Source organism: Raphanus sativus, unplaced genomic scaffold (genome assembly GCF_000801105.2).
Source record: "Raphanus sativus cultivar WK10039 unplaced genomic scaffold, ASM80110v3 Scaffold1133, whole genome shotgun sequence".
Classification (NCBI taxonomy): Eukaryota; Viridiplantae; Streptophyta; class Magnoliopsida; order Brassicales; family Brassicaceae; genus Raphanus; species Raphanus sativus.
In genome coordinates, this window is record NW_026616447.1 from 1 (window position 1) to 25,056 (window position 25,056).

General features: G+C 37.4%; 6 protein-coding genes and 3 non-coding genes across 11 annotated transcripts; 6 read left to right on the forward strand and 3 right to left on the reverse strand.

Annotated features, from left to right (window-relative positions):
- The first annotated feature begins 7 nt into the window (after positions 1–7).
- LOC108822310 (6-phosphofructo-2-kinase/fructose-2,6-bisphosphatase) lies at positions 8–5,286 on the forward strand. The gene is made up of 23 exons (XM_018595355.2): positions 8–232; positions 316–379; positions 466–758; positions 849–1,070; positions 1,149–1,358; positions 1,452–1,547; positions 1,717–1,815; positions 1,903–1,932; positions 2,020–2,073; positions 2,237–2,290; positions 2,361–2,438; positions 2,604–2,695; positions 2,780–2,837; positions 2,955–3,029; positions 3,144–3,191; positions 3,404–3,501; positions 3,675–3,750; positions 4,056–4,118; positions 4,213–4,304; positions 4,609–4,677; positions 4,752–4,815; positions 4,930–4,995; positions 5,089–5,286. Exons 1-23 carry the CDS (start codon positions 59–61, stop codon positions 5,164–5,166), a joined length of 2,253 nt encoding a protein of 750 aa, XP_018450857.2. The 5' UTR covers positions 8–58; the 3' UTR covers positions 5,167–5,286.
- Positions 5,287–6,307: 1,021 nt separating this feature from the next.
- TRNAI-UAU (transfer RNA isoleucine (anticodon UAU)) lies at positions 6,308–6,381 on the reverse strand. Its single transcript has one exon. It is a non-coding gene; the product is annotated as a tRNA-Ile (tRNA).
- Positions 6,382–7,051: 670 nt separating this feature from the next.
- Positions 7,052–8,984, reverse strand: LOC108819644 (gamma-interferon-responsive lysosomal thiol protein-like). Its single transcript, XM_056998349.1, has 5 exons — positions 8,624–8,984; positions 8,492–8,557; positions 8,254–8,394; positions 7,837–7,929; positions 7,052–7,462 (listed from the first exon to the last, which is right to left on the reverse strand). The coding sequence occupies exons 1-5, from the start codon at positions 8,933–8,935 to the stop codon at positions 7,247–7,249; spliced, it is 828 nt and encodes a 275-aa protein (XP_056854329.1). The 5' UTR covers positions 8,936–8,984; the 3' UTR covers positions 7,052–7,246.
- A 1,007-nt stretch (positions 8,985–9,991) lies between these two features.
- Positions 9,992–11,380, forward strand: LOC108822150 (zinc finger protein CONSTANS-LIKE 7-like). Of its 3 annotated transcripts, XM_056998348.1 has the most exons (4): positions 9,994–10,492; positions 10,586–10,738; positions 10,886–10,922; positions 11,050–11,380. In XM_056998348.1, exons 1-3 carry the CDS (start codon positions 10,091–10,093, stop codon positions 10,910–10,912), a joined length of 582 nt encoding a protein of 193 aa, XP_056854328.1. In that variant the 5' UTR covers positions 9,994–10,090; the 3' UTR covers positions 10,913–10,922; positions 11,050–11,380. The 3 variants fall into 3 exon arrangements, with proteins under 3 accessions (XP_018450676.1, XP_056854328.1, XP_018450677.1); XM_018595175.2 differs by having other exon boundaries at positions 9,995–10,492; positions 10,886–11,380; XM_018595174.2 differs by lacking the exon at positions 11,050–11,380 and having other exon boundaries at positions 9,992–10,492; positions 10,586–10,986.
- A 1,087-nt stretch (positions 11,381–12,467) lies between these two features.
- TRNAG-GCC (transfer RNA glycine (anticodon GCC)) lies at positions 12,468–12,538 on the forward strand. Its single transcript has one exon. It is a non-coding gene; the product is annotated as a tRNA-Gly (tRNA).
- Positions 12,539–12,542: 4 nt separating this feature from the next.
- On the forward strand, positions 12,543–12,630 carry LOC130503788 (small nucleolar RNA snoR114). The gene has a single exon (XR_008941016.1). It is a non-coding gene; the product is annotated as a small nucleolar RNA snoR114 (small nucleolar RNA).
- A 167-nt stretch (positions 12,631–12,797) lies between these two features.
- On the forward strand, positions 12,798–13,643 carry LOC108820737 (uncharacterized). The gene is made up of 2 exons (XM_018593745.2): positions 12,798–12,932; positions 13,030–13,643. Exons 1-2 carry the CDS (start codon positions 12,923–12,925, stop codon positions 13,506–13,508), a joined length of 489 nt encoding a protein of 162 aa, XP_018449247.1. The 5' UTR covers positions 12,798–12,922; the 3' UTR covers positions 13,509–13,643.
- Positions 13,644–19,383: 5,740 nt separating this feature from the next.
- On the forward strand, positions 19,384–20,190 carry LOC108820915 (uncharacterized). The gene has a single exon (XM_056998352.1). It carries the CDS (start codon positions 19,461–19,463, stop codon positions 19,959–19,961), a length of 501 nt encoding a protein of 166 aa, XP_056854332.1. The 5' UTR covers positions 19,384–19,460; the 3' UTR covers positions 19,962–20,190.
- Positions 20,191–23,027: 2,837 nt separating this feature from the next.
- Positions 23,028–24,290, reverse strand: LOC108819643 (cation/H(+) antiporter 14-like; the record flags this gene model as incomplete). Its single annotated transcript, XM_056998351.1, has 1 exon — positions 23,028–24,290. A coding segment is annotated over one exon (1,248 nt), but the record flags the coding sequence as incomplete, so codon positions are not given.
- Between the last annotated feature and the right edge of the window lie 766 nt (positions 24,291–25,056).

Genomic DNA, 25,056 nt, shown 5'->3' on the forward strand with positions numbered 1-25,056 from the left:
TAATTTTTCTGTTACGCTATTGTTTTATCAAATTCAAATCAGCGCTAGGTGGTTTTCGATGGGGTCGAGTGCATCGAAGAACACTGAAGAAGAAGAAGACGATGGCTCCAATGGCGGAGGAGGCCAGCTCTACGTTTCACTCAAAATGGAGAACTCCAAGGTCGAAGGCGAGCTTACTCCTCATGTCTACGGCTCTGTTCCTATCATCGGCTCTTGGGATCCTTCCAAAGCTGTTAGCATCCATCCTTTTCATACACATGGAATCTGATAGCGTTTCTGTGTCTTCTTTTGTTGATTTTTTTTTTTGCTTGATAGCTTCCGTTGCAACGTGAATCTGCGTCAATATCTGAACTGAGCTTCGTTGTTCCTCCTGATCACGGTATGTGAACGAGAGTTGGACTCAATTTGGGATTGATAGTTGATGCCACTATCCTGATCGATCGAATGGTGTTTTCTATGAATTAGAGACTTTGGATTTTAAGTTTTTGTTGAAGCCAAAGGATAGAAACACGCCTTGCATAGTGGAGGAAGGTGAGAACAGGCTTCTCGCAGGCGGCTCGTTGCGAGGAGATGCTAGAGTAGCTCTGTTTAAGCTGGAAGGTGATGTGGTTGTTGAGTTCAGAGTGTTCATCAAAGCTGACAGAGTTTCTCCCTTTGATCTCGCTGCTAGCTGGCGAGCTTATAGGGAGAACCTCCAGCCTTCTACTGTACGTGGAATCCCTGACGTCAGCATCAATCCTGATCCATCAGCTCTCGAGGTCTTTTTTTCTTTCGTTTTACCGCAGTTACTTGTATCTATATGCAATGTCAATTTTTTAAACAGCAGCAAAAAATGGTTTCTCCCACAGAATTGTCCTTCGGAAAGTTTGGAGCTTGATCTTGAGCATTATGAGGTTCCTGCTCCTGCAGCTTCTGCGAACTCGTCTCTTGTTTATGCGGCTGACAATGCGGAGAATCCACGGTCTCTTTCAGCTTCTGGTTCGTTTGTTAATGACAATACCCCAAAGGCCGCGGCATCGAACAGTCCTAGAGTTTCTGGTGTTAGCGTTGATGGGTCGCCGTCTGCAGAGGTTCTACTTTGAACAGTCCTATGCATTAGTTAATGATCATCTTTCTTATTTTATTTTTGGCATACATCTTACTTATAGGAAATGAAGATCATGGTTCCCGATTCCTCGGATACGTCTTCGGCTTTAGGAGTGGGTGAGTCGAAGTCAGTGGGGATACTCTCACCTTTCCAGCACAAAGATGGTCAAAGGGGACTCTTTGTTGATCGTGGTGTTGGCTCCCCTAGGCTTGTCAAGTCTGTTAGTGCTAGCTCTTTTTTGGTTGACCTCAAACTTGATGCGCAAACCAAGGTTTGGCATGAGCTAATTTCTATTTCTAGTGTGATTATCTTAAAAACTTAGGAGTTTTTGACGTCGTTTCGCTCTTTTCATTCAAACTGTTAGAATTCAATGCCAGCCGCTGCAGGAGCTGTTGCTGCAGCAGCGGTTGCTGACCAGATGCTTGGACCTAAAGAAGATAGACACCTAGCAATTGTTCTGGTAATTTTTCCAAATAGACGCTCCTTATTTCTGCAGGCTTTTCAGCTCATGTTTCCTCGTTTAATTGTTGGGAGCTAGATGCTGGCTATTTTGTTTTACGTATTACCCTAAATGAAGAGAAAGAGAGACTGATTGTTCTTATTCACACATTCTCGTCACATTGTATTAGGTAGGCTTGCCAGCTCGAGGAAAGACTTTTACTGCAGCAAAGTTGACAAGATATCTACGCTGGTTGGGCCACGATACAAAGCATTTTAATGTTGGAAAGGTTTGCTCTTATTTTTTCTTGCGTGTTCTGCAATTTGAAACACTTGTTAAAGGATTGACTCAATCATTGCTCCATTTCTTCACACAGTATCGACGGCTAAAACATGGAGTTAACATGGTAAAGCTGGATTTTAAATCGGGGTTTATAAGTATCTTCCCTCCATTTTGGATGATTTGTGATGGACATCGAATGCACTTTTTGTAGTCTGCTGATTTCTTTCGAGCTGACAATCCAGAAGGTGTAGAGGCAAGAACCGAGGTTAGTGGTTACAGTATTTGAACTGGTTAGTCTAGCCAGTTTGCGACTATCTCTTCTAATTTGTGCGACTAAATTCGTAGTTATGGCACTTTCAACTTAATTCGTTATATTGGGAGATGTTCGATTCAGCGATCAGTGTTAACACCATTTTACATGCCACTAGGTAGCAGCACTTGCCATGGAGGACATGATAGCATGGATGCAAGAAGGTGGTCAAGTAAGTATTTTTTCAGTTAGATGTTTTTCCTGGTTTTCTATATTTCACTCTAAATAGTTTTCATCTGTAGGTCGGAATCTTTGATGCAACTAATAGCACACGAGCTCGACGGAATATGTTGATGAAAATGGCTGAAGGGAAGTGTAAGGTACTGAAGCTTCAAAATACTTTCATGTTGATTCTCATATTTTATGTTACAGTGTGTCTTTCAAATTTTCTTTTGATGCAGCAGTTTAATGCTGTCATGATCATTTTCGGCTAATATTCAATTTGTAATTATTCAGTAACTGGTTTCCTTTTATCTGTCATGTAGATAATTTTTCTGGAAACAATATGCAATGATGAACGCATTATTGAAAGGAACATACGTCTTAAAATACAGCAAAGTCCTGATTATGCAGAAGAGTACGGTGCCTCTGTCAGCAACTTAATTTTATCTTTCTAATAGACTTCTTTTACCTGCAACTAAATGCTTATGCCATTCTGCAGGACGGATTTTGAAGCTGGAGTGAGAGACTTTAGAGACCGTTTGGCCAATTATGAGAGGGTCGGAAGAAAAAATTGCAGCTTCTATACGTGTCTTAATTGCTTTGATAAAGCATATTTAACTAAGTTGTGGTCTTGGTACTGGTTTCCAGTGTTGAGTTTATTCTTTTCTTACCAGGTTTATGAGCCTGTTGAAGAAGGTTCTTACATCAAAATGATTGATATGGTCAGCGGTAATGGTGGACAGATACAAGTATGTTTCTTAATTATGTGCCTGATGAAGAAATGTGTCACTGTTGGTGTTTCATTCTGATCTCGATAGAATACTCTATTGACTACTCCTGATTGTTAATCTATTATTTTGCAGGTGAACAATATTAGTGGTTACCTTCCTGGAAGAATTGTGTTCTTCTTGGTATGAATTAGCCATGTCTCTTGCTTATTTTTTTAATTGAAATGTCTTTCGTCTATTTGTAACATAAAAAATCAGCTTACAAGTTATATGCTTGCAAGGGTGATTAACTCATCGTCAACAACGTCAACATTCATCGGCGAATTCATTAAGAATAATTTAAGTGATCACGAGATCATTATTTTTGGAAGCTGATTTAATGTACCTTCAATCAGGTGAATACGCATCTTACTCCACGACCAATACTACTCACTCGGCATGGAGAAAGTATGGATAATGTTAGAGGCCGAACTGGAGGAGACAGTGTTATAAGGTATGTCTCTGCTCAGTGACTTCCAAATTCCAAATTTGAATTTCTTATGCCAATTGCTGCTCTGAGCCGATGCCAATGGTTGCTGCTTTTCCTCGGTTGCCCTGTTTTGCGTGAAAATTGTATATTTTTTTAAGAATCGTGTCCTCGTAACCTTTGTCAATTTTGAAACGCAGCGAATCTGGAAAAATTTATGCAAAGAAACTTGCCAACTTTGTCGAGAAGCGACTGAAAAACGAAAAGGCTGCTTCGGTAAGTATTGTAGACTGTTACAATATGTTTGAACTTAGATGTATTGGTAATTGAGTCAAAGAAAGCTTATTGGCAACTGTGAAAAACCTCTGAATCAGTCTAGCAAGCTCCAGAAAGAAGTATTGAGAACAAATATGGTCACACAAATTTTAGCTTTCGTAGAGTAACCTAGGCACTAAACCATCCTTGAAACTTTTTCTGCCGCACAAGTTCACAAAGGGTCCAGCAGTTCCATACTTGGTTAATTTTGAAATCATAAAGCTCTTGATAATACAGTAATGTTGATCGATGTTTTCTACTTTCAGATTTGGACCAGTACACTTCAGAGAACAATCATGACAGCAAGTCCCATAGTCGGATTTCCAAAGGTTGTGGTGCCAGAATATCTCTCAACTCTAATTAATATCATGTAATTATATGTTGATGCAAGGAAAAATCAAATTTTCCTATTTTCATATGTAGGTGCAATGGCGTGCCCTGGACGAGATCAACTCTGGAGTCTGCGATGGAATGACATATGAAGAGATAAAGAAGAACATGCCAGAAGAGTACGAGTAAGTGGCTTGGTAGAATCTGTATATGTTAAAAGAAAAAAACGTTATCAGTTCTGATTATTAAGAGTTCTAAAAGAACGTGAGAAAGGGCACACAATTCTAATGAGGAAAGATGGATAAGGGTGCTATGCTTGCAGTTAGATAGAACAAGATATACTTTAGTTGTTTGCCTCATCATAAAGCCACGGAACTAGATTTGCAAATTGTTGACCAAAAAAAAAATTACTCTTGTATTGATACTGTATGGTGCAGCATATGAGCTCTTAGAGTTCTCTAATTCGTCTTGTCGTGCATATGACTGCAGATCTCGGAGAAAGGACAAACTGCGATACAGATACCCCCGTGGAGAGTCCTACCTCGATGTAATTCAACGGTATGTTCGTTTCTTCTTCTTCTTTGACGTCCAGTCATAAACTGAAAACCTCAAGCTTCTTTTGACAATTGTAGGCTGGAACCTGTGATCATCGAGTTAGAACGACAAAGAGCTCCTGTCGTCGTCATATCTCACCAGGTTATACTCCAAACGATCTGTAACACTTAGACAAACACAGTACATACAAATGTTGAATTGAATCTTTAAACTTGCCAATGAGTTCCTTTTACGGTTGCTTGGTTTTTTGCGCAGGCCGTTCTGAGGGCCTTGTATGCATATTTTGCGGATCGTCCCCTCAAAGAAATACCCCAGATCGAGGTAATCTGATTCAATAAATACGAGATTGTATGATTAAAAACATTTGAGGGTATAAGACGGACACATAACAATAACAAATTTGCTATCTAACAGATGCCGCTGCACACTATCATAGAGATACAGATGGGAGTTTCTGGTGTGCAAGAGAAGCGCTACAAACTCATGGACTGATTACAGGAAAAATGTTTATTTCAACATGAACTTTATGCATCCTACTTATTAGATGTTCATTCTTTAACAAACTTTGTAATAGTGTGTATTCCACTCTCAAGTAAACAAAAATTTTAAAACACAACATAAACTTTTAAGTGTCGTGTATATTCATTCATGAACTTTGTAGTAATACGTATTTCACACTGAACTAAACAAAAATTTCAAAAAATACTAGATAGATTTTCAAAATAGTGTTTATTTATATATCGATTGTTAAAGGTGTTACTCATCCGTTAATTTATTAAAACAACGTTATTTTGAATAAATAATGTAAAAATTAAAATTTTAAAAATAAAACAGACTCTTAAAATCGGGCTTATATATATTGACCATCAAAAGTGTTAGTCATCTTTTAATTTATCAAAAGACTTTATTTTGGATAAATTCTATGAAATTATTCGTTGTTTTTTAATTTTTAGTTTTATAAAATATATCCAAAATGATCTTGTTTTGATAAACTAATGTATGACTAACACCTTTGACTTGCTGACAAAAAAAAAATTAACACCTTTGACGATCAATATATGTATAATCACAATTTTGAACGTGAAATGTGTTAGTCTTTTTTTTGTCAACAAGTCAAAAGTGTTAGTCATATGTTAATCAAAAATACTTTTAGTGAGTGAATAGTAAAAACCTTCTTGCGATGTCGTGGTGGAAGAGCTCGAAAAAAATCATATTCATAGAGTACCTAAAATTCCAGCTCTAGCATATAGTGAAAGGTAAATGCTTAAGCTTTGTTGAATCATGTTTAAATTGGACATAAAGATTTTTTTTGTGCTGAGAACAAGATTAGAACTCTTTGTTATACTTGGATATGATCTTTTCCCCATTTGTAACTGATTATTCTGACACAAAGTCGTGTAAATGGATGATTTTAGTGTTTCTAGGTTTGAAAGCCAAACTCGATTATTTTTCAAATTGCAAAAGGATAATTATTGTTTGATTTTTTAAAAGTTTAATTTTGTGTAATCAACCATAACTTTAGAATTAAATCAACCATAACTTTAGAATTAAATCTACAAAAGTGATAGTTATATATTAAAAATGTTGATTTCAAATAGTTGAAAAAATAAAACATCAAATATAAACAGCCTAATGGTCCCGGCGGGGCTCGAACCCGCGACCTTCGGCTCATAAGACCAACGCTCTAACCAACTGAGCCACGGGACCTTTGAAAATTAAATGTGTCATTAGTATTAAATTCTTAAATATCTAGATCAAAGTATATTGTATATTTATATCCATGGTTCTTTCTACTGACTGGTATTTTACCTTTCTTGAAGAATTATATAACATTTGAACCCTCACATCAACTCATATGATAAATCATCAACCATTCTCTACCAGTGGCGGACGCAGTGAGTAATCTACGGGGTCACGTGACCCGTCTAATTTTTCAATTTTCTTTAACAAATACTATAAAGTCTATAGAAGTGCTTTCAATCCTGTTCTCTACTATGTATTATATATTATCGTGTTGTCTTATTATATGTCAAGTATAATGTTTTATACTTATGATAAAAAAAAAACTTATAAGCACATCATCTCCATATATTGTTTTATGGTCAACGTCGAAATGAGTAAATGGGTTACAGTCCTCACGGTAACGTTCTATCTTCAACCCTAATAGCAGTGGCGGAGGGAAAAATTCAGTGGCGGAGAAAGAAATTTGTTTTATGAGAAATATCTTACAAGAGTCATAAGCTAACTTCATCATACATTTCCACAAAACATACATGCAAATTTTTTATTTTTCAATATTTCACATGGGTCATATGACCCACGTGATTGTATACTGCTTCCGCCACTGCCTAATAGACTCTTGTTGCTACAAATGATACGGATAATGAGTCATTGGTCTAAACCCAACCCAAGTATACATTGTTGGAACTTGTGGTGTAAGTTTCAGAAAAGCCAAATGAGAGAGGAGAGAGTTTGATCAACATTTGATTGTCCTGAGTAACTGGGATCTATCACATTTTAGGGTATCATGTTACATAACACAACAGAAAGTGAAGGTGTTTAGTTTAACTGTTTATAGCAGGCCTCTGATGTTGACGTACGAGGATAAAGAGGTTTTGATACGTTCCAACAAATCCCACATCGTATTGACTCCTTTCATGCAAACCAGAGGGAAGCGATTCACTTTCACACTGCCAATGAAGTTGTATGATGAATACTTGGCACAAGCTCCAGGCACTTTATTACCTTTGTATGCCTTGCAGATGTAGCTTATGAAATTTTCATAATCCTACAGTAAACATAATGTTAGGTAAGTTCAAACCCAAGAAACATCATGCACATATACATGCAGAGAACTGATGCTAAACTCCTTGGCCTGTCTAATCAACAAGAACAAGAAGCATGTTCGGTGTTGGCCATAATCAAGTGAAACATTAGTTTATGACTCCAAAAAATTTTTTTAAAAAATTACATAAACATAAACCTCTATTTAAAATTATAATTAAAACTCTTACTAAATTGTTTATAACTCCTAAAATCTGAGGACAAAAAGCTCTCCATCCATTTCTCAGAGTATTTAGTATATAGTCATGAACAAAGAGAGCGAGTACTGTTCACTGTAAGAATCCAATAGATCCTAAAAAGGAATCATACTAAACGAACCTCATAAAGTGGCTGACCATCCACGACTACCCATGGCACATATTCATGAGGCGGCTGAAGTGCACTCGTTTCTGCAGCATACTTCAACTCAAGCTGCAGCAAGTGAAAAAAATATTAGCAAGAAATGCACCAATAAATGTGAAATATATAACCCATAATATTCAAAACAAGAACATGGTACACCGAATCCAGATATCTAACACGGAAGTGAGTTTATGAAACTATGAAACTGCTCAGAATATCCCTTCTATAACTAGACAACATCATTGCAGAATGGTAATCTAATATTCCAATGCTAAAAAGAGCAATGCTCATAAAACAAGAGATTTTGTGGTGAAAAGCTTTATCTTATTATATTTTTTTCCAAAAAAAGAGAGAAATTGTGGTGAAAGTCATAAAGAGAAGGGGACTACTAACTTTTTGTCCACGTCCACTGCTGAGGCAATCAGCAACAGGCTTTGAGCTCAGATTGAGCTTCTCATAACAAGTCTCCCACTTATCGTACTTGTGTTCTGTCACCAAACTCTCAACACAGTAGATGAAAGGGAAATGATCGCTCTGCATAACGAAAGTAACGGTACGGATCTCACAAATTTATGCCTAAGAAGAGTATAACTTGTTTCGCACGTCAAACAGATATCATCATCGAACTTACCAGTTTCGGCCAAGAATCAATGGCACACGCTTCCACCGTATCCAAGAAACATTCAACTGCCCCGTGCTGCAACAATTAGCAGACTAAGTTTATGTAATCGAATCTGATACTGTAGAAAGAATCAAGAAGTACCTGGCAAAGGGCAGTGACATTGTCGGGGCGGAGGTAGGTGTTGCCCCAGGGAGATAGATGGAGATCAACGATGGATATGAGATCGTCATCAAAGAGCTTCACGAGGTGGTCAACTATGAATGAAGAACAGGTTGGACAGAGAGACTCATAGTACAGGCTCAGCGAGACTTTCGACGAAGATGGTAGAGATGCACCAGAGAGATCAGATGATGAAGACGACAGTGATACAAAGCAAAGAAGCAGAGAAACGTAACAGATCAGGAGAAGATGTTTGCTCCTCGGCATCGACGCCATGAATGCAGACACAAGCATTGACTTTTTTGGGTAAATTTCTTCAAAGACTAATTACATAAACAATATACCTCGATGCTCGCGAAAGATGTGACAATAATTTATCATGGTAGTGACTAAAGACACGTGCTATATATCTTATTGTATTTTGTAATGTTTTTTTTTCCTCTTCTACTTGGTAAGGAGCCAGCAGCCATGAGGTCCGCTAAAAAGACTTGCAGACCAAAAAAATATGAATACACAAAGTTATGTTCGAGCTCTCTGCAAAAACGATTACACATTATCTTAATAATGTTAGAACCTAAACGAAATTGGAACTAGGAAAAAAAACAGAATACGAAATATGTAGAAGGAAATGATTTGGAATACAATTGATTTGGATGTGAATTAAGCTCGAAGCACGCCACTGTTACCGTGAGGCCCTTTTAGGTTTTAATGGGCCTCGGTTTTCATAACACGGGACCAATGTAAAATCTAAAATTTAATCACGGCCCCTTTCCAAACTAAAGCAAATTATTTATTTTCTAACTAAAAGCTAACAAATCAGTTTATTTGCCGATTAAAAACAAACAAACAATTATTCACTTAGTCAAAAAAAAATGAGAAGCTTATTTCAAAAATATAAGAAACTGTAAATCCATAGAAGACTTAAAATTTCATAGAAATTATTTCCTTTTTGTTAATATTAATATATTATCATGTTATACGTACACTATATAAGATTATAAGTATTCAAATGTTTCCATAGATATTTTTGAATGCTATGTATACTAGTCAAATGCATGTATTTATATACTCACAGAAAAGAAAGGGGAAACAACATTACATCATTACTGTCTTTTGTGACTCGGCTACTAGTATATAAAGAGGAAAAAAGGATGAAATGAAATGGTCACTAGTGAGCTCCAAAGGAGCAGTAAGAGAGGTCCCACGACTTGCATTCCAAGCTGGACTCTCAAAAGCCAATCAGCTTGGGACTATCCCATCACTTTTGGGATAAGATGATGCCACATCCTATATTAGTATACATCACATGTAAAAGTATTAAAGAAAATAACTAAGCTCTGTTGATAATATCTATATATCTATGTTCTTTTTGTTATGAGGTTGGATAGACACAGAAAAATACAAGAGTGGAGAGAAAAGAAAAAAAACTGAGAAAAAGATAAGATATATATGGATACACAAAGATTACCCAAGAAAGAAGAAGATGATTATCAACCTTCCTCAACCATCGAGTCCATGAATGCTTTCTCTCAAGACCAACACAACTACTCTATGGATGATTTTGACAGTATTCTCGACCTCAACATTGACGGTTCAAAATGCTCTCAACAACTCATCTGGGATTTCTTTAAAGAAGATGGTGAAGATGAAGAAGAAAAAAGATTTAGTACTGATCAAGAAGGCTCAAGTTCTGGGGTTTGGGATAATATGTCAGCGGATTATGAAGACAAAGAGTTGGGTCTGAAGCTGAACTTAAACCATCAAGAAGTTATTGATGCTTGGTCTGATCGCCGCCAGCAACCTCTGTGGACGGATAACGCAAACTTAATGGCTCCGACCAGTGCCGTTTATGTTAGTTTGTGTGAATCTTTTACTTGTTAGGCAAGCTATGATTAATGGTTCTAATCTAGATTAGCTAGTATTAACAATTTAGAGTGTGTCCAGAGTGGAGAAGTGCCGGTGATGGATGAAGAGAGAAACACGAGAAGAGAAGCGAGTGTGTTGAGATACAAAGAGAAGAGACAAAGTAGGCTCTTCTCTAAGAAGATAAGGTATCAAGTCAGAAAGCTCAACGCCGATAAACGACCACGTTTCAAGGTCACTCTCTTACTCCTTCCTTCTACTTCTACATCTTAACCTACTCGTTTATAATTATCGTTATTTACTTTCATGACATTGTGCTAAATAAACCTGAAACTTTATTATGAACTTTCTTGCGATGTATTTCTTTTCAATTATTTGTAGGGTCGGTTCGTGAAAAGGGAGACGTAAATGGGAAAATAAAATATCTCAAATCTTCGATCTGTTTTTTTATTAGTATTATCATTATGAATATATTTATTTCATATCATTGTCGTCTTTTACAACTTTGTCAAATTTGAAACGAAAATATCTCCTTGACGAAAAGAAAAAGAGATGCAAAATATCTTATAAAGCAAAGGAGTAGAAGATTACATGAAGAGGACGTTTATGGCAAGTCTTTGTTGAGTTTGGTGGGACCTAAGTCTAAAAAGGGTTCATCACCACATGTTTGAATCCAAAAGTAACCATCCTTTGTCGGGGCCAGTGTACCAAACTGTGTATCAACAGCATAAACATCATATTACTGTCAGTGAATGACAATGCTCCTTTTACAACAGACGTTCAGATTCAGTTGAAAACTATGCTTTTTTTTTTGTAAAAGTAAAAAAACTATGTATTTTCCATCAAAAAAATTAAACCAAAACGTTTCTGACACAATCTAACGTTTTATCTTTTTGTAACTATGTTAGTAATCTAAAGTTTTTACCAAATGCAAGCATTTTTTTTTTACCAAATGCGAGCAATCTAGTTTGTATATGAAGGGAGTTCATGCACGTTGTTGAGAAGTTTGATCCCTTGTGACTTGGTAAAGATATTCATTACTCAATAAGCTCATAGGAAGTTTGCGATGTAACTATAGCAGGCTATAAAACTTTATTTCAGAATCAGATCTATATTGAGGAGTTACATATTTTGATTACCGGTCATTTGAGCTATTGTGTGTTACTGCTAAACTTTACTATTTTTTGCTTCGTTTAACCTTTTCATTCTCAGGTCATATATAGCCACTCCCAAGTCCCAAAACACTAGGTCACTGTAGATAAAACCCAAAACTAGAGATGATAAACCCATATAATTATATATCCCCTTGGGTGATCCAATCCAAGAAAGGGCCACCTATTACTGAAAATTCCATCAGGCCTTGCACATGTGTAGAGAACAAGAGCTGAAACAGTTACATCATTTCATTAAAAAACTCAAACCTAGTAGAAGCCAAGTTGATGTTATTTGGATGTTATAATGAAATATAAAAAATAGAATGGTGTTAAGATAATTCAACAATACTATTTTAATGATATAGGTAAGAAGATCTCGTTCTTACTCATATAGGCCTTTTGTACAAAACTGTTGTTGTTATTATTATTTTAATAATAATAACTTAATGAGACATACATACATGCTCCAGATTTTGCAACGTGCCTGGTCACGACTGAAATAAGTAAATGTAATAGAAGAATATAACAAGTTGGGAATTAGATCTCAACGGCGATTCGAGCACGGCCTGAAAAGATCAAACAGACTAGACAGCGGTTCATTTCCCAATCCTTAAACTTCCACCTCTAATTACTTGTGGAGTGAGTAAATTTAGAAACTCAAAATCCAGATCACTTCACTTGAATAGCTGACTTTGCTTCAGTTATACAAAAACCATGTAACTTTCAATCTTGTGGTGAATTATCATCCTTTCTTCCAGAGTTTAAAATGATATAAGTAAAAAGGAATTTAACATTGTCTAAAACAACAAGCACCAGTGGTCTAGTGGTAGAATAGTACCCTGCCACGGTACAGACCCGGGTTCGATTCCCGGCTGGTGCATTCTGAGCTATGAAGAAACTTGGCTTAAGCGATGGTTGGGTCCTTCGCATTCATCTGATATCCAGACGATATATAGCCGTAATCCTGAGCTCTCCTTTTGTTAAAACTTTTTTTGACGTTCAGATACTGTGATACACAGACTGATGCGACTTGCTGAGACTCTATTTAGCTTCAATAATTGGGCCTTACTAATTCAGACTGGATCTGACTCTGATTAGATTTATGTTTGGGCCTATAGAAATAAAGCCCTTTTAGATTTATAAACACTCTTTGCTGCAATCCGATTCAACTCATCGCCTTCTTTCTCCTCCACCTCCGAAATAACTCGTTTTCCCGGAAAAGCAGCAGCTTCGCTCTTGCTCCAGGCGATGCGAGCTCACTAACATGGAAGAAGGTTGTTTCTTGTATCCTCTTTACTCTATTTTAGTTCTCACAAGGATCCATGAAACCAGATCTGCAGTTTACGAATTAAGATCTTTGCTTATTTGCAGAAAACAACAACGCCGGGAGCGACTCAGACTCTAGCTCCGTCGACGAGCCTCAGGACCATTACGAACCGATCTCAGCCGTCGATGTAGACGGCGAACATAACGACGATGAGGAAGAAGAAGACGATTATCTTCCTATCAATGGAGACGGCTTCAGCAACGGCCTCGCTAACGGCCACTGTATGATCCCGGAAGCAGTGGACGGAATCTCTTCCGTTAGTATAAACGGACACGCAGAGGCCAAGACTGATGATACCGAAGAAGAGACGGAGACTGAGACGACGCCGGATTCGGAGATCCGTACAGCGTTTGAGGAAGACGAGCGGCGTAGGAGATCGCCGTTACAGGTGGAGAACGCGGCTAGGGTTATGGAGGCAATGCGCGCCATCTCGTTCCCTGGAACGGCTCCTGATTGGGCCTCCGATGTTAATGAGGATCGTTGGGTTGATCAGCTTCGTAGATTGAGATCCACTTCTCAGTAACTTAAAACAGTGTTTTCTAAAAACCACAAGTAGTTTTTATTTCGTTTCAAGTGTTTTTTTTTCTCTCAGTATGGTTCAACTTGACTATATCAAACATTTGAATACTATTTGATTATATACAATATGATTCTGGTGCTTCTGATGATTCACTTACTTGTTATCAATTAGAGTTGAAAGTTTAGCATCGCTCAGCTGCATCTGTTTCACTCATCTGAGTCGTGTCTGAAACTTCTGGTGCTTTTTTTGGATCAGTGCATAGAGTTGAAAGTGTAATATTTTCTTGGACATGAATGAGAGTCTAGTTCTTGTCGTTTTAAAGCTTTTCTAAGTGTAATCCACAAATTGAAGTTGATGAAGTCTGTCCCGGTTGCTCCTTAATCCTTATGTCGCAACCATATTCACTAGCAAGGCAAAGTCACAAAACGCATATTTTTATCATAGAGAGTTGCATATACATTTGTGGTTAAGTAGGATCTTATGAGGAGTAAGTTTCGATAAATGTACCAGCGGGGAGTTGTGCTTGACAGTCAAACTAGCCGAGGCCTGATTTCTCAATCAGAGAAAGAGTTGTTACAAGATTAATCTCGCAACTCACATAAACCTGTATGAGATTACTAAAGAAATTAAGAGTGTCACAGATGCTTCAACAAGCCTACGAGCTTGTCTCAAACTTAGGCCCAAATATGGCCCTACATGGGCTTTATTTCGTTTCTTTTTCAACTCTGCTCCTGCCTCCAATGTTGGCGCTCTACGTTGTGGTCTCCACACGGACCATCATAAGATAAGTGAAGATATATGTGACAAAATATTAGCATATATCTTACTAGTAACCTCCAGAAGGACCACATTATGTAAATGTATGTAAGCTATATATTGTTTTATGAAAGCAATTAATATAATTCTCTTCACAGCATAAACTCACATGATCACTCCAGTATATATATTTGTATCCAAACTCATCTACAGAACTCAAAGGCATACATTCAATCAAACAAAAATACTTATAAAATGGACCGTCCTGGTCACTTCAAAGTTTATATAGTGGAGAAATGATGTATTTATTGTCAATGATACGCCTTACCAAAAGAATGCGTGCACATATCCTCTGGAACACAAGGAAACCGACGAGATCATGCAAAACGTTATATATCAATATACAAGTATACATATGTGGAATGTGGTTGTTACTGTTGATATCTCGCTATAGGATCTTATCTCTTAAATAATGGAATCTCCGATATCCTAACACGAAAATGAGTTTGGGTTAGAAGTACGTGCAGCGGGAGATCACTTAAGATCACGCAAATGATTTACGGTTTAAAAGCATAAAGATATTGCACACGAAGGTAAATCTAACGAAACGTGTGTTGCAGGCTGGAGATATCTCCAAATATCTATACTAAAACTTTTTAAATTAGTCAACTGATTTGATTGATTCGATCATCGGGTACGTCCCCCCTATTGTCGTTCGTTTCTAATATTGCTTTCGGTTGGTTTCAACAACAACAAAAAAAGAGTGGCTACAAATCATATCTTTCTCGGTTTGAGAGAACAAGTATTGATAATGGGTGCAATTTCTCTAGAGGTTATTTGTGAAATAGAGTAACTTAAAAAAATTAAAATTAGTTTCTAAGAAAGAAAGTAGAGAGAAATAGGGAGAGAAAAGAGGAAAGAGGATGCGATTTTGGTCCATTTGTCAATTTTGTTTTTCATATATTTGCCTTGGATTCTTATATATAAACTTGAATGTATATGTTTTAGTTCATTCGTTGTATTAATTTTGTATAAGTAGTATAGCAGTTTTGGCTTCGTTTATTTTGATGGGTTGTTGTTTAAAATAATTAAACCATTATTTCTAAATAATTCTTGTTTCCAAATATATATATTTTTTGTAAACTATATTTTGGTTTTGTTTCGATTGAAACAGCTTGAATAAGTTCTGTTTTCCTAATTATGTATTTTCTGCCGACTTCTACCTGCATGATAATGTAGTTCAATAATTGAGAAAATAGGACAAAATCTCCTATTGAACATTATTTTAAATGCAAACTGATTAATGATCCACCGTGGAAGTTTTCGAACAAGACATGTTTTGCTCACGTTTTTAACACATTGTGGCGCACACAAACCGAAATTTTGATCGGTGTTTTCACTAATTTCGCCACTCTCTGATTAGGCTAGTTAAATAAGGATTACTTGTCCGCTCTATTGCTTAATCAAATTACTCATTAACCTCAGACACCACCGTGTCTTAAATTGTACTCTATATACGGATTAGTAGTTAAGCCCCCGCAAGTGGTAGGGATCGCAGTTAACATACGTACGGTTTTAACTTTAATTAGTGCGAGAATAGTCTAATTGGCAGAAAGTCTTAAAGCAACACAATAATTTAAGTTAACTTCTACTATAATAAATAAGCTAACGCTTAGATGATTCCTGCATTAGACAAAGCTATTAGGTTTAAATTATTTGAACTATAACGTAAGCGAATAACCTACACAAGCGAATAACGTATAAATTTTGGATGGAAATTCCTTCTCAATTCAGAGATTGGATTAAGGAATGTGTCACCACGACTTCATATAGCGTTTCACTTAATGGAGAATTGGCAGGGTATTTTGGAGGGAAAAAAGGCCTGAGACAAGGTGACCCTATATCATCTCTTTTATTTGTACTCATCATGGATGTTCTCTCCAGGCTCCTGGACAAAGGGGCGATTGATAACACCTTCCAACCTCATCCATCCTGTTATGCTCCTTTGGTGACACATCTTAGCTTCGCTGATGATGTTCTGGTCTTTTTTGACGGCTCGGAAGAATCATTGAGAGGGATTCTGAGCATCATGGAAGATTTTAATAAAGTCTCGGGTCTTTCTATGAACCGTCACAAAACAGAATTGCTCATCGATGGAGGAAGTAATATTCGGTGTAGAGAGTTAGCAGCAACAGTTGGCATTTCTCAGGGTTCGCTCCCGGTGAGATATTTGGGAGTTCCTCTATCCTCTCGAAAGATGAAGTCGACAGATTTTCAACCTCTACTGGACAAGGTTTCCTCTCGCTTCAGATCTTGGACAGTTCGTCATTTATCATACGCGGGACGGCTGGTTCTTGTTAAGGCAGTGATCTACGCCATTATTACCTTTTGGGCATCAATCTTCATTCTACCTCAAGACTGCGTTATTATCTTGGAGCGTATGTGTAATGGATTCTTATGGAAGGGAGATCCGAGCTCAGCTAGAGGCGCCAAAATCTCATGGGTCTCTGTTTGCACTCCCATCATCAGTGGAGGACTGGGCTTAAAGCAAATTGCTCACTGGAACAAGGTTCTTGCTCTCAAACTGGTATGGCTTATTTTCTCTGAAAATTGTTCGCTGTGGTCTGCTTGGATACGAGTGAATAAAATAGGTTCTGCAAATTTCTGGACTCTGGAAGTGAGACAGCAAGATAGCTGGATATGGAAATCAATTTGTGGCTTGCGTGGAATTGCTAGACAGTTTGTTATTTGCGAGATTGGTTCAGGCATCACGGCAAGTTTTTGGCAGGATTCTTGGACTCCTTTAGGTCCATTGATCGATATCACAGGACCAGGAGGACCCCAAGTATCAGGTCTTCCTCTCGAAGCGACTGTTGCAGACAGCATTACCAACGGGAACTGGTGGGTTTCGAGAATGAGAACTCGACATCCTATCATTCAGTTGTTGAAGCAGTGTCTACCGGCGCCGGAGTCTATTGCAAACTCAGAAGCGGATGATAAATACGCTTGGCAAGTGGGAGAGCAAACTCCGGTATACAAATTCCCGACAGCTGTGACTTGGGCGTTTTTGCACCCGCCTGGACAAGAAGTTAATTGGCACAAGCAGGTCTGGTTTACTGGTCATATTCCTAAGCATGCCTTTCTCACGTGGGTTAATGTTAGGCATAGGCTGGCGACGAGAGATAGGATGAGGCAGTGGGGGCTCGTTGTTCCTGCAGACTGCGTTCTCTGCTCTGCCCACGACGAATCTCGACAGCATCTCTATTTCGACTGCCCCTTCAGTTCAGTCATCTGGCGTTATTTTATAACCAAAACCAACCTCCACCCTCCTCAATCCTTTGACGCGATCTTGGATTGGCTCAGTAGACCCTCCTCAAACAGTCATCTCGTTCTCATCATCAGATTCATCTATCAAGCTTCAAAGTATGCAATTTGGAAGGAGCGGAACACGAGAATTCACTCCTCCATATCCCGTCCTCCAGAAGCTATTATCTCTGAAATAAAAGATTTGCTCCGTTTGCGTTTAGATCCTCTGTCTAGATCTCTCTCCGCGACTGCGCTAGCCTCTGCCTCCTCTTCCTCCTCCTCCTCCACTCCACCGATCACACTGATGGCAACTTGGCATTCCTTTTTCTAACTAGGTGAGTTTTTAGGTGAGTTCTTATTTAGTTCTTATCTTATTTTATTCTAGGTATTTGGTGGCAAACTTGTGTTGTAAGTCCCATTTTGTAACCCTTTCGGGTTTGTATTCGGTTTATTATTTATTAAAAAAAAAAAAAAAAAAAAAAAAAAAAGGATAACGTATAAATTTTTAAAAGAAAATAATGCATGCATAATAGTGCTTGCACAGTATTGGTTTTCTTATCTTTTGTTTAATGCGCAGTTCGTCCAAACCGATAATTGCATGTTAAATTAATAAAGTACACATGTATGCATTTGCCGTTCAACGATTGATGAAATGGAACTACACATGGTGTAGCCGTGTAACGGTATAGGACATATATTAAAGTTGTGGCCATAGTGATTAGTGAACGTGGTGTGTACGTATTCCGTAACTATTAATTCAACAAAGTGTGGCAGGATATGTGGCCATAAAACTTTTAAACAATACTCCAAAATCAATGAGCTCTGATTCTTTATTCTATCTTTTTCTATCTTTATATGGAAATCGTCAATAGATTGTTCAGAGTTGTTAATTTATATCTCAAAAACTGAAGTAGCTTGAGCACAGACAGCGACAATGTGCAGTTCTCAATACTTAAATAAGTTAAATTAGTAATGTATTGTTACTTCCAACATTGATATCAAATCCTACTTAAGTATCCGTAGTGTAGAGTACCCTTTGCTTTATACTAGTATATAATTCTTTTGCAGTTTCCAAGTCACTGTTTCGGTTAGGAGTAACCTATCTAATCCCAAGTTTCGAACACGCTTCTAGTTTCAAGATTTGGTATTATTCGAGAAAGAATACAATACAAAGGAAAAAAGCTCCTTCAAAATTTGTCACATAGCGTCAGAATATCTTTACTCGATCTATTTCGACACATTATCTATCAGTTGATTAACTATTTAAATTACCACTCAACACCAGGTTTTCAGGTCAGAGATCTAAGACTACTCAATTGCAGATGGTAAACAAAAATCACATGTATGTAATGCTAGTGACAAATCTCCAAAATAACACCTTTTAAAGTTTATTCCCAAAATATCATCAAACATGATTTACAACTTTTTTCCTAATTTTGTCATAAAACATGATTTACAACTTTTTTTGTTCAATAAAGAAAACATGATTTAGATTTTTGATGATATTTCTCTCTAAATATATAGATTAAGAGTTCCATTAGAGCGTATACAAGAGATGCCTCCTCAATCTATAAAATAAATTAATAATGTTTCGAATAAAAAGATAGAATCATAGGGATCCAGTAAATTTGAAATAAATCAAATAATAGAAATGGCTTTTATGAGGTTTAGATGAGATAATACATGTGTTTATGAGGGCGAGCTCAGTTGATAATGTGATAAAAAGGACAATTCGGTCATTCACTTATACGTATGGTCAAGCCCGCTTTGTTGTGACGTGAAGTGTTGGCTCCTATATAACCTCGTCTTCTCCAACTTGTTCTTCCACAAAACTCTCTAATATAGGGAAAAAAAATCAAAAGAAAGTGTGAGAAGTTTTAATTAAAGAGAGAGATGGGAAACAGTCTAAGGTGTTGTCTAGCTTGTGTTCTTCCATGTGGAGCGCTGGACTTGATCAGGATCGTCCATCTAAACGGCCACGTCGATGAGATCACACGCTCAATAACCGCCGGGGAGATCCTCCAAGCAAACCCAAACCATGTCCTAAGCAAACCATGTTCCCAAGGAGTTGTCCGCAAGATCTTGATCTTGTCGCCTGAATCCGAGCTCAAGCGAGGAAGTATCTATTTTCTCATCCCTGATTCTTCCTTGCCGGAGAAGAAAAGAAGGAGAAAAGACGGTCACAAGACTCTCAACAACAACCCTAGCGCTCACCTCGGAGAAGTTAAACGTGGTGATCAGCAGTGTGTGAAACTGAATGAAAAGTACTTAGAAGAAGTTGCGTCGTCGACGTCAAATGGTAAAGAACACCGTCATCGCCGGCGGCACAGCAGATCGGCGTCGGTATCCTCGTGGCGGCCTCACCTTGACAGTATCACAGAGGATCTTAATTAATTACTCTTCCCTTTACCTCTCTCTCTCGCTCTTTTTTTTCTAGCCAATGGCCAGATTCTTATTTTGGAGACATCTTTTTTTTTTTGTGTGGAAAATCTCACGAGAGGAATTATATAATGTGGATAAGTTACATATGTGTTAAAATGGTGTTGTAATTTCGTGTCACGAAGCATGATTATTTTTCAATGGATAAACATCGATTCATCGTCATAACAATAGTAAACAAGACGACCATTTAAGGGGACTAATAAAATTGAATTGAATCAAGGAACCAGCTTCGTTTCAGTTACAGTTTCATTGTATTTTTTTCTTTTCGGTCTCAATGTATTTTCTCTTGATATCAATGAAATAATCTGGAAGTGTATGTTGTGAACTGTATACGGAAAAAGCATCAGTGAAGTGTAATCCTTTGAAGGTCGTCTTGTTTGCTTGTAGGAAAGCTTGAAAGATTAAGCCTCTTAGACTTATCCTTTTTAATAAAAGTTTATACCAATTTCTTCCCACCGAGGCTGGGAAGATCGTTCTCGTCATTCTTCACCTTCATAGACATTTACCATCACTTTCCTCCTATGCGTACGGAGTCTCTAACGCCCTCAACCAATCCGTTTGAGCTGTATAACCAGTTCTAGACGCTCACGTCGCTCGTGATGCTGTAAAACTCGTTCAACAATCACATTGGTCTCTACAGAATCCTTCATGAAGCTTGGCAATTGAAGTTATGTGGTTTATTTACCTTAAGTATTTTAACTCTTGTGTAGCCACCAAGTTGGCAGTTTGTAATGCTAATGGAGCTGTGAAGCTCTAAACTATTGTAAGGATCTTCGAGTTTAATTAATGGCCACCATGTTTGCGAAAAAAAGTGTAGTCTTTTGTCAAAACAAATAGCATCAATGAAGTAATGATTATGATAAAATGTGTGTTTAACGAAACTACCACTTTGAATGATTAAACTTAACTAAGTTAGGTAGTTATAAAAAATAATTGACTACAATTTTTTAATTGACTACAATAGTTAGTCCGCAGGTTTGCACATGTAGGTGGACCAATCGAAAAGGCTTTGAAACTAAAATAAAAAGCTTTTGTTCCAAATAACACTTTAGTCATTCAATCATTTTGATAAAAGGAAAATAACTTGTGATGTATACCATACACGGAGTCATGGTCAATAAAGTGTATCAATGGTTATGCAAGAAAAATGAACATTTTTTTTGGTAGGAAGAAAAATGAACATTTTTATCTTCTCATATGAAATGATTTCTCTGTATATGTAGCCTCGTTTTCAGTTCTAAGTTACCGACATTTAGAGCATTAGAGCATGATTAACCCCGGTCTCTTAACAGGATTTTTAATTGATGATTTAACATTTTTTTCTTTTTTCTTTTTTTTTACATTTTCAGCTAAAAAACGGTTATTATATCTCTTATCTAAAAAAATATTTTAAATTTTTCTTAGTTAAAATCTAAAAAAAACTAAGAATCATCTATTAACTGTCGTTCTTAGCTTTGGTAAATGTATTTAAGAGCCTAAGATTCGACTCGTTTAAACAAGTCAGATGCTAATGCAGTTGTTATTCTTTGCAAATACAATATCCATAGTTTATAAAGTATTTCATATTAGCTGTGATTGGCTCAACCATCGAAATGGGATATGGATTATTATAGGTTTATGCAATGACTCACTCATAGACTTCAAACAAAATTAAAAAAAAAACATAGAAAATTTAAGTTCATGCTATAGCCTAAAGTTCTTTATTGGACAAAAAGGTTGGATATGGCTACAACTACAAGTTAAGATACCTTTGTAGAAAATGAAATTCTTATTATATAAAATATCAGGCTGAAGACTAAATTATTATTCTTCCTCTAATTATTAAGATATTTAAAGAGAAATGACCAGTAGAAAAAGAGAAAATGAAAGCTGGCGAACCCATCTGTATCAACTGCCTTCACATGGCTTCCCTCTTCTATGCCCCATCTCTATAAGACATCCATTTTATCTCTGTTTATCACTCTTTCTTTTTATTTTATTATATTCCTCTCTACGGCAATTACTATTAAATTATAACGTATGCAACTATGCATACGTTACTAAGGCCATTTCCATTAGGGGTTTAAAAGCCCAACTCTTAGCTTTTCACAAAAAAAAAAAATATTTTTTTAATTGTGGGTCCCACTTAAAACTAAAACCAGTCTCGCAAAACTTCTTCTGTATGAATCTGTCTCTTAACTTTTTGGCGGGTCCCACGTGACGTGGCGGCCCACAATTGGTCGGTTATATTTTTTTTTTTTTTTTTTTACCAAAAACCGAAAAAAAAAAGATTAAAAAAATATTTTTTTGTCTTGGAATTTGAACCACCTAAATTTCACTGATGGAGATGCTCTAAGTTTGGACCAAACAGCCCATCTTCTCCATAGGCCTCAACCATTAATGCTTCCAGACTTTTTTTATTCCATTGAGTGTTTTCTCTTGTTCGTTTCTGAAATAGACTTGCACGTACTGATGCAATCTAGCATGTACCGCCAAAACGTAATGTCATTCTTGTACTAGAAGTGATGTAGTGTCATTACATTTTGGTGACCCACTCGATATCCCAATCATGCAATCTGATGCTACTCTCTTGCGTGAAACCATGACACGTATGTTTGTTTCTGTCCATATATAACAACTTTGATATTACCCTTTCATCAGAGAATAAATCGATCTGATCCCACGCTCATTTTCTCCAAATAGATCTTGATAAATATATTTTCTATCAATTAAAAATGAAAATTACATACCATTAAAACTACGTCCGTAAACGTCAGTTCGGATTCAAAATCTCTTATGAACTAGGTTGTCCAAATCAACATGGACCATGCTTTAGACTTCATTTATAAAAATTTAGGATTGAGCTATTTATGAGTATCAAACTTTTTTTTTGAGCAACATGTCAGTATCAATCTTCTGTAGGATTATTTGCGCCTTGGTACAGACATCCACAATTATTTTAAAAATTAAACTTTGTCCTGTATCGAATTGCTTACTTAACAATCTGTAGTTTTATACAAACACCCTTTATTAGTACTTAAAAAAATAAAATAATTAACGGCTGTGATGAAGATCAACAGAAGTATATCCTTCTTCAACAGAGAAACGAGGGTGTACTCTTGGATCCCCACCTCTATGAGGCGAAACTGCTAGTTTATAGCTATAATCCACCGCAAAAGGGTCGTCACATTCTTGCTGATGAACCACGAGCACCGAGAAATGAAAATCTGGCGACGCAAACATGTCTCCGATCACACCTAGCTCAGGGCACTCGCTCCAGTCCGTTAGCCCGTACAGTACTGACGACTCTAGGTCATGGTCACGACCCACGACAACCAAATCGTATGTAGACCCAAGCGCGCTAATCACTTGTGTGGTCTCCACTCCATCTCTCACGATCTCTTCTTTGTAATGCACTTGGGGTTTGTTCAGCGAGTAGTTCTTGAAGTCGTTTATCAGGTGACACTCCGATGGTTCTGTTTCTTGTCCCATTGTTATGTTGCTGTTGTAAAGGGCGCTCTTGTGTCGGAAATGGATCATCGTGACGCTCACTTCCGGGTGCTCTGCCATCCTCATACAGAACGCTAGGGCTTCTGCGTCGTCTCTTCCTTCTATAAAGATCATAGCCACGTTACGCCACGTGTTGCTCATTAGGACAGAGCGGCGGCCTTCTGTTTCTCCTCGGTCGATGAATATTGCGACCGAGCAAGGCGCCTTGTCCAACACGTTAATGTTTATGCTACGGATCGCTGGGTTCACATGGTCGACCGACCCGTCTATCGCGTACGCTTTGTGAAACGGGATGACGATGAGCGCAGCTTTCTTGTCGAGAGCGAGAGTGCAGATATCGTCGTTGATGCTGGAGAAGGGAGCTGCCGCTGTGAAATGCTGAGCCATTAGGGTTCCTTGATGCAGCTGCTCGAACCGTTGGAACCCGTTGACGATCTGCGTGGACTCAGCCGTGTTGGGGTCGAGTTTGTTCATCAGGTGATGCGGCATGAGCACCGCGTGCGCTCTGCCTTTGAGCTCGACGAGGTGCAGCGTGAAGACGGATACAGGGCTGTAGCGACTCGGGTAAGAAGCTTCTAGGAGGTTAACCATCGAAGGTACGTTTTCGACGTTGTATACGCAGAAGAGCAGACGGAGCTGCATGTTTCGTTGTCTCGAGTTAAGGATCGTTCGCTTGCTCTCGCTTCTGTAACGTTTTGATGGGTCGTAGAGACGCACAACGAGGTAGCGTGAAACGCCCGTCACGAGCAAGAGCGTGATGATAACAAGATTGAAGCATTCTGTGTCTAGAATCTGCAAACAATAATTTGGTGAATTTTTTTTTCGATCAAACCAACTTTTATAAATAAAACCTAACCTCCAAATCATCGCGATAATTTGGTGAATATTTTTGAAAATGTGTGCATGGACTAGTAAACACGTCCATTGGCTTAGACGGTAGTGGACTATTTCAGTTTCGTTTAGTGTGTTATGCAAAATTAAGTAAATTTGATGGATAATACTCAAAATAAACCCGTGTAAGTGGGCTAGTGGTAAGGACGATGTCCGGCTGAGGGCTAGCGTAGTGCTATGATGCTCAATAATCCGGCTTCGAATCCCTGCGGCTGCAAACAATTACACGGGCCACCGGGACCTTGACATTCCACTCCGGGGATGGTAGTGGGCTTGCCCACTCGAACTACCATTTTTTTTTTTTTTAATACTCAAAATATGTCACTTTTTACAAAGAGTAAGAAAACAATTGAAATGTTAATTACATCTATTCAATTAATAATATTTAAAAAATAAAGTTATTTATAAAATCAATGGATTTGCAATTAATATTAAACTCAAAATTACATTGAAATTATAAAATACATTTGTATAAATATATTTTCTAAAATATTTCAAGTATGTGAGTGTTTTAAAAATTCTAATACAATAATAAATATATATTTTTATCAAAATATTTGATCATATACAGTATAACCTCTTTAAATTAATAATCTATATATTAATATAATTTCATAGTCCCAAACTGAGTTTTTGGTTTAATTAGCATTTCGATAAATTAATATTC

Bases quoted from the DNA above. Each gene is read 5' to 3' on its own strand.
- LOC108819644 (XM_056998349.1), bottom strand. From the start codon at position 8,935: ATGCTTGTGTCTGCATTCATGGCGTCGATGCCGAGGAGCAAACATCTT. The intron at 7,930-8,253 runs GTTAGTAGTCCC...CACTTGCTGCAG, and splicing joins GCAGTGGACGTGGACAAAAA to CTTGAGTTGAAGTATGCTGC. The intron at 7,463-7,836 runs GTTCGTTTAGTA...TGTTTACTGTAG, and splicing joins ATGGTCAGCCACTTTATGAG to GATTATGAAAATTTCATAAG.
- LOC108822310 (XM_018595355.2), top strand. From the start codon at position 59: ATGGGGTCGAGTGCATCGAAGAACACTGAAGAAGAAGAAGACGATGGC. The intron at 1,548-1,716 runs GTAATTTTTCCA...ACATTGTATTAG, and splicing joins GACACCTAGCAATTGTTCTG to GTAGGCTTGCCAGCTCGAGG. The intron at 4,816-4,929 runs GTTATACTCCAA...TTTTTTGCGCAG, and splicing joins TCGTCGTCATATCTCACCAG to GCCGTTCTGAGGGCCTTGTA.
- LOC108820915 (XM_056998352.1), top strand. From the start codon at position 19,461: ATGGGAAACAGTCTAAGGTGTTGTCTAGCTTGTGTTCTTCCATGTGGA.
- LOC108822150 (XM_018595174.2), top strand. From the start codon at position 10,091: ATGGATACACAAAGATTACCCAAGAAAGAAGAAGATGATTATCAACCT. The intron at 10,493-10,585 runs GTTAGTTTGTGT...GAGTGTGTCCAG, and splicing joins CTCCGACCAGTGCCGTTTAT to AGTGGAGAAGTGCCGGTGAT.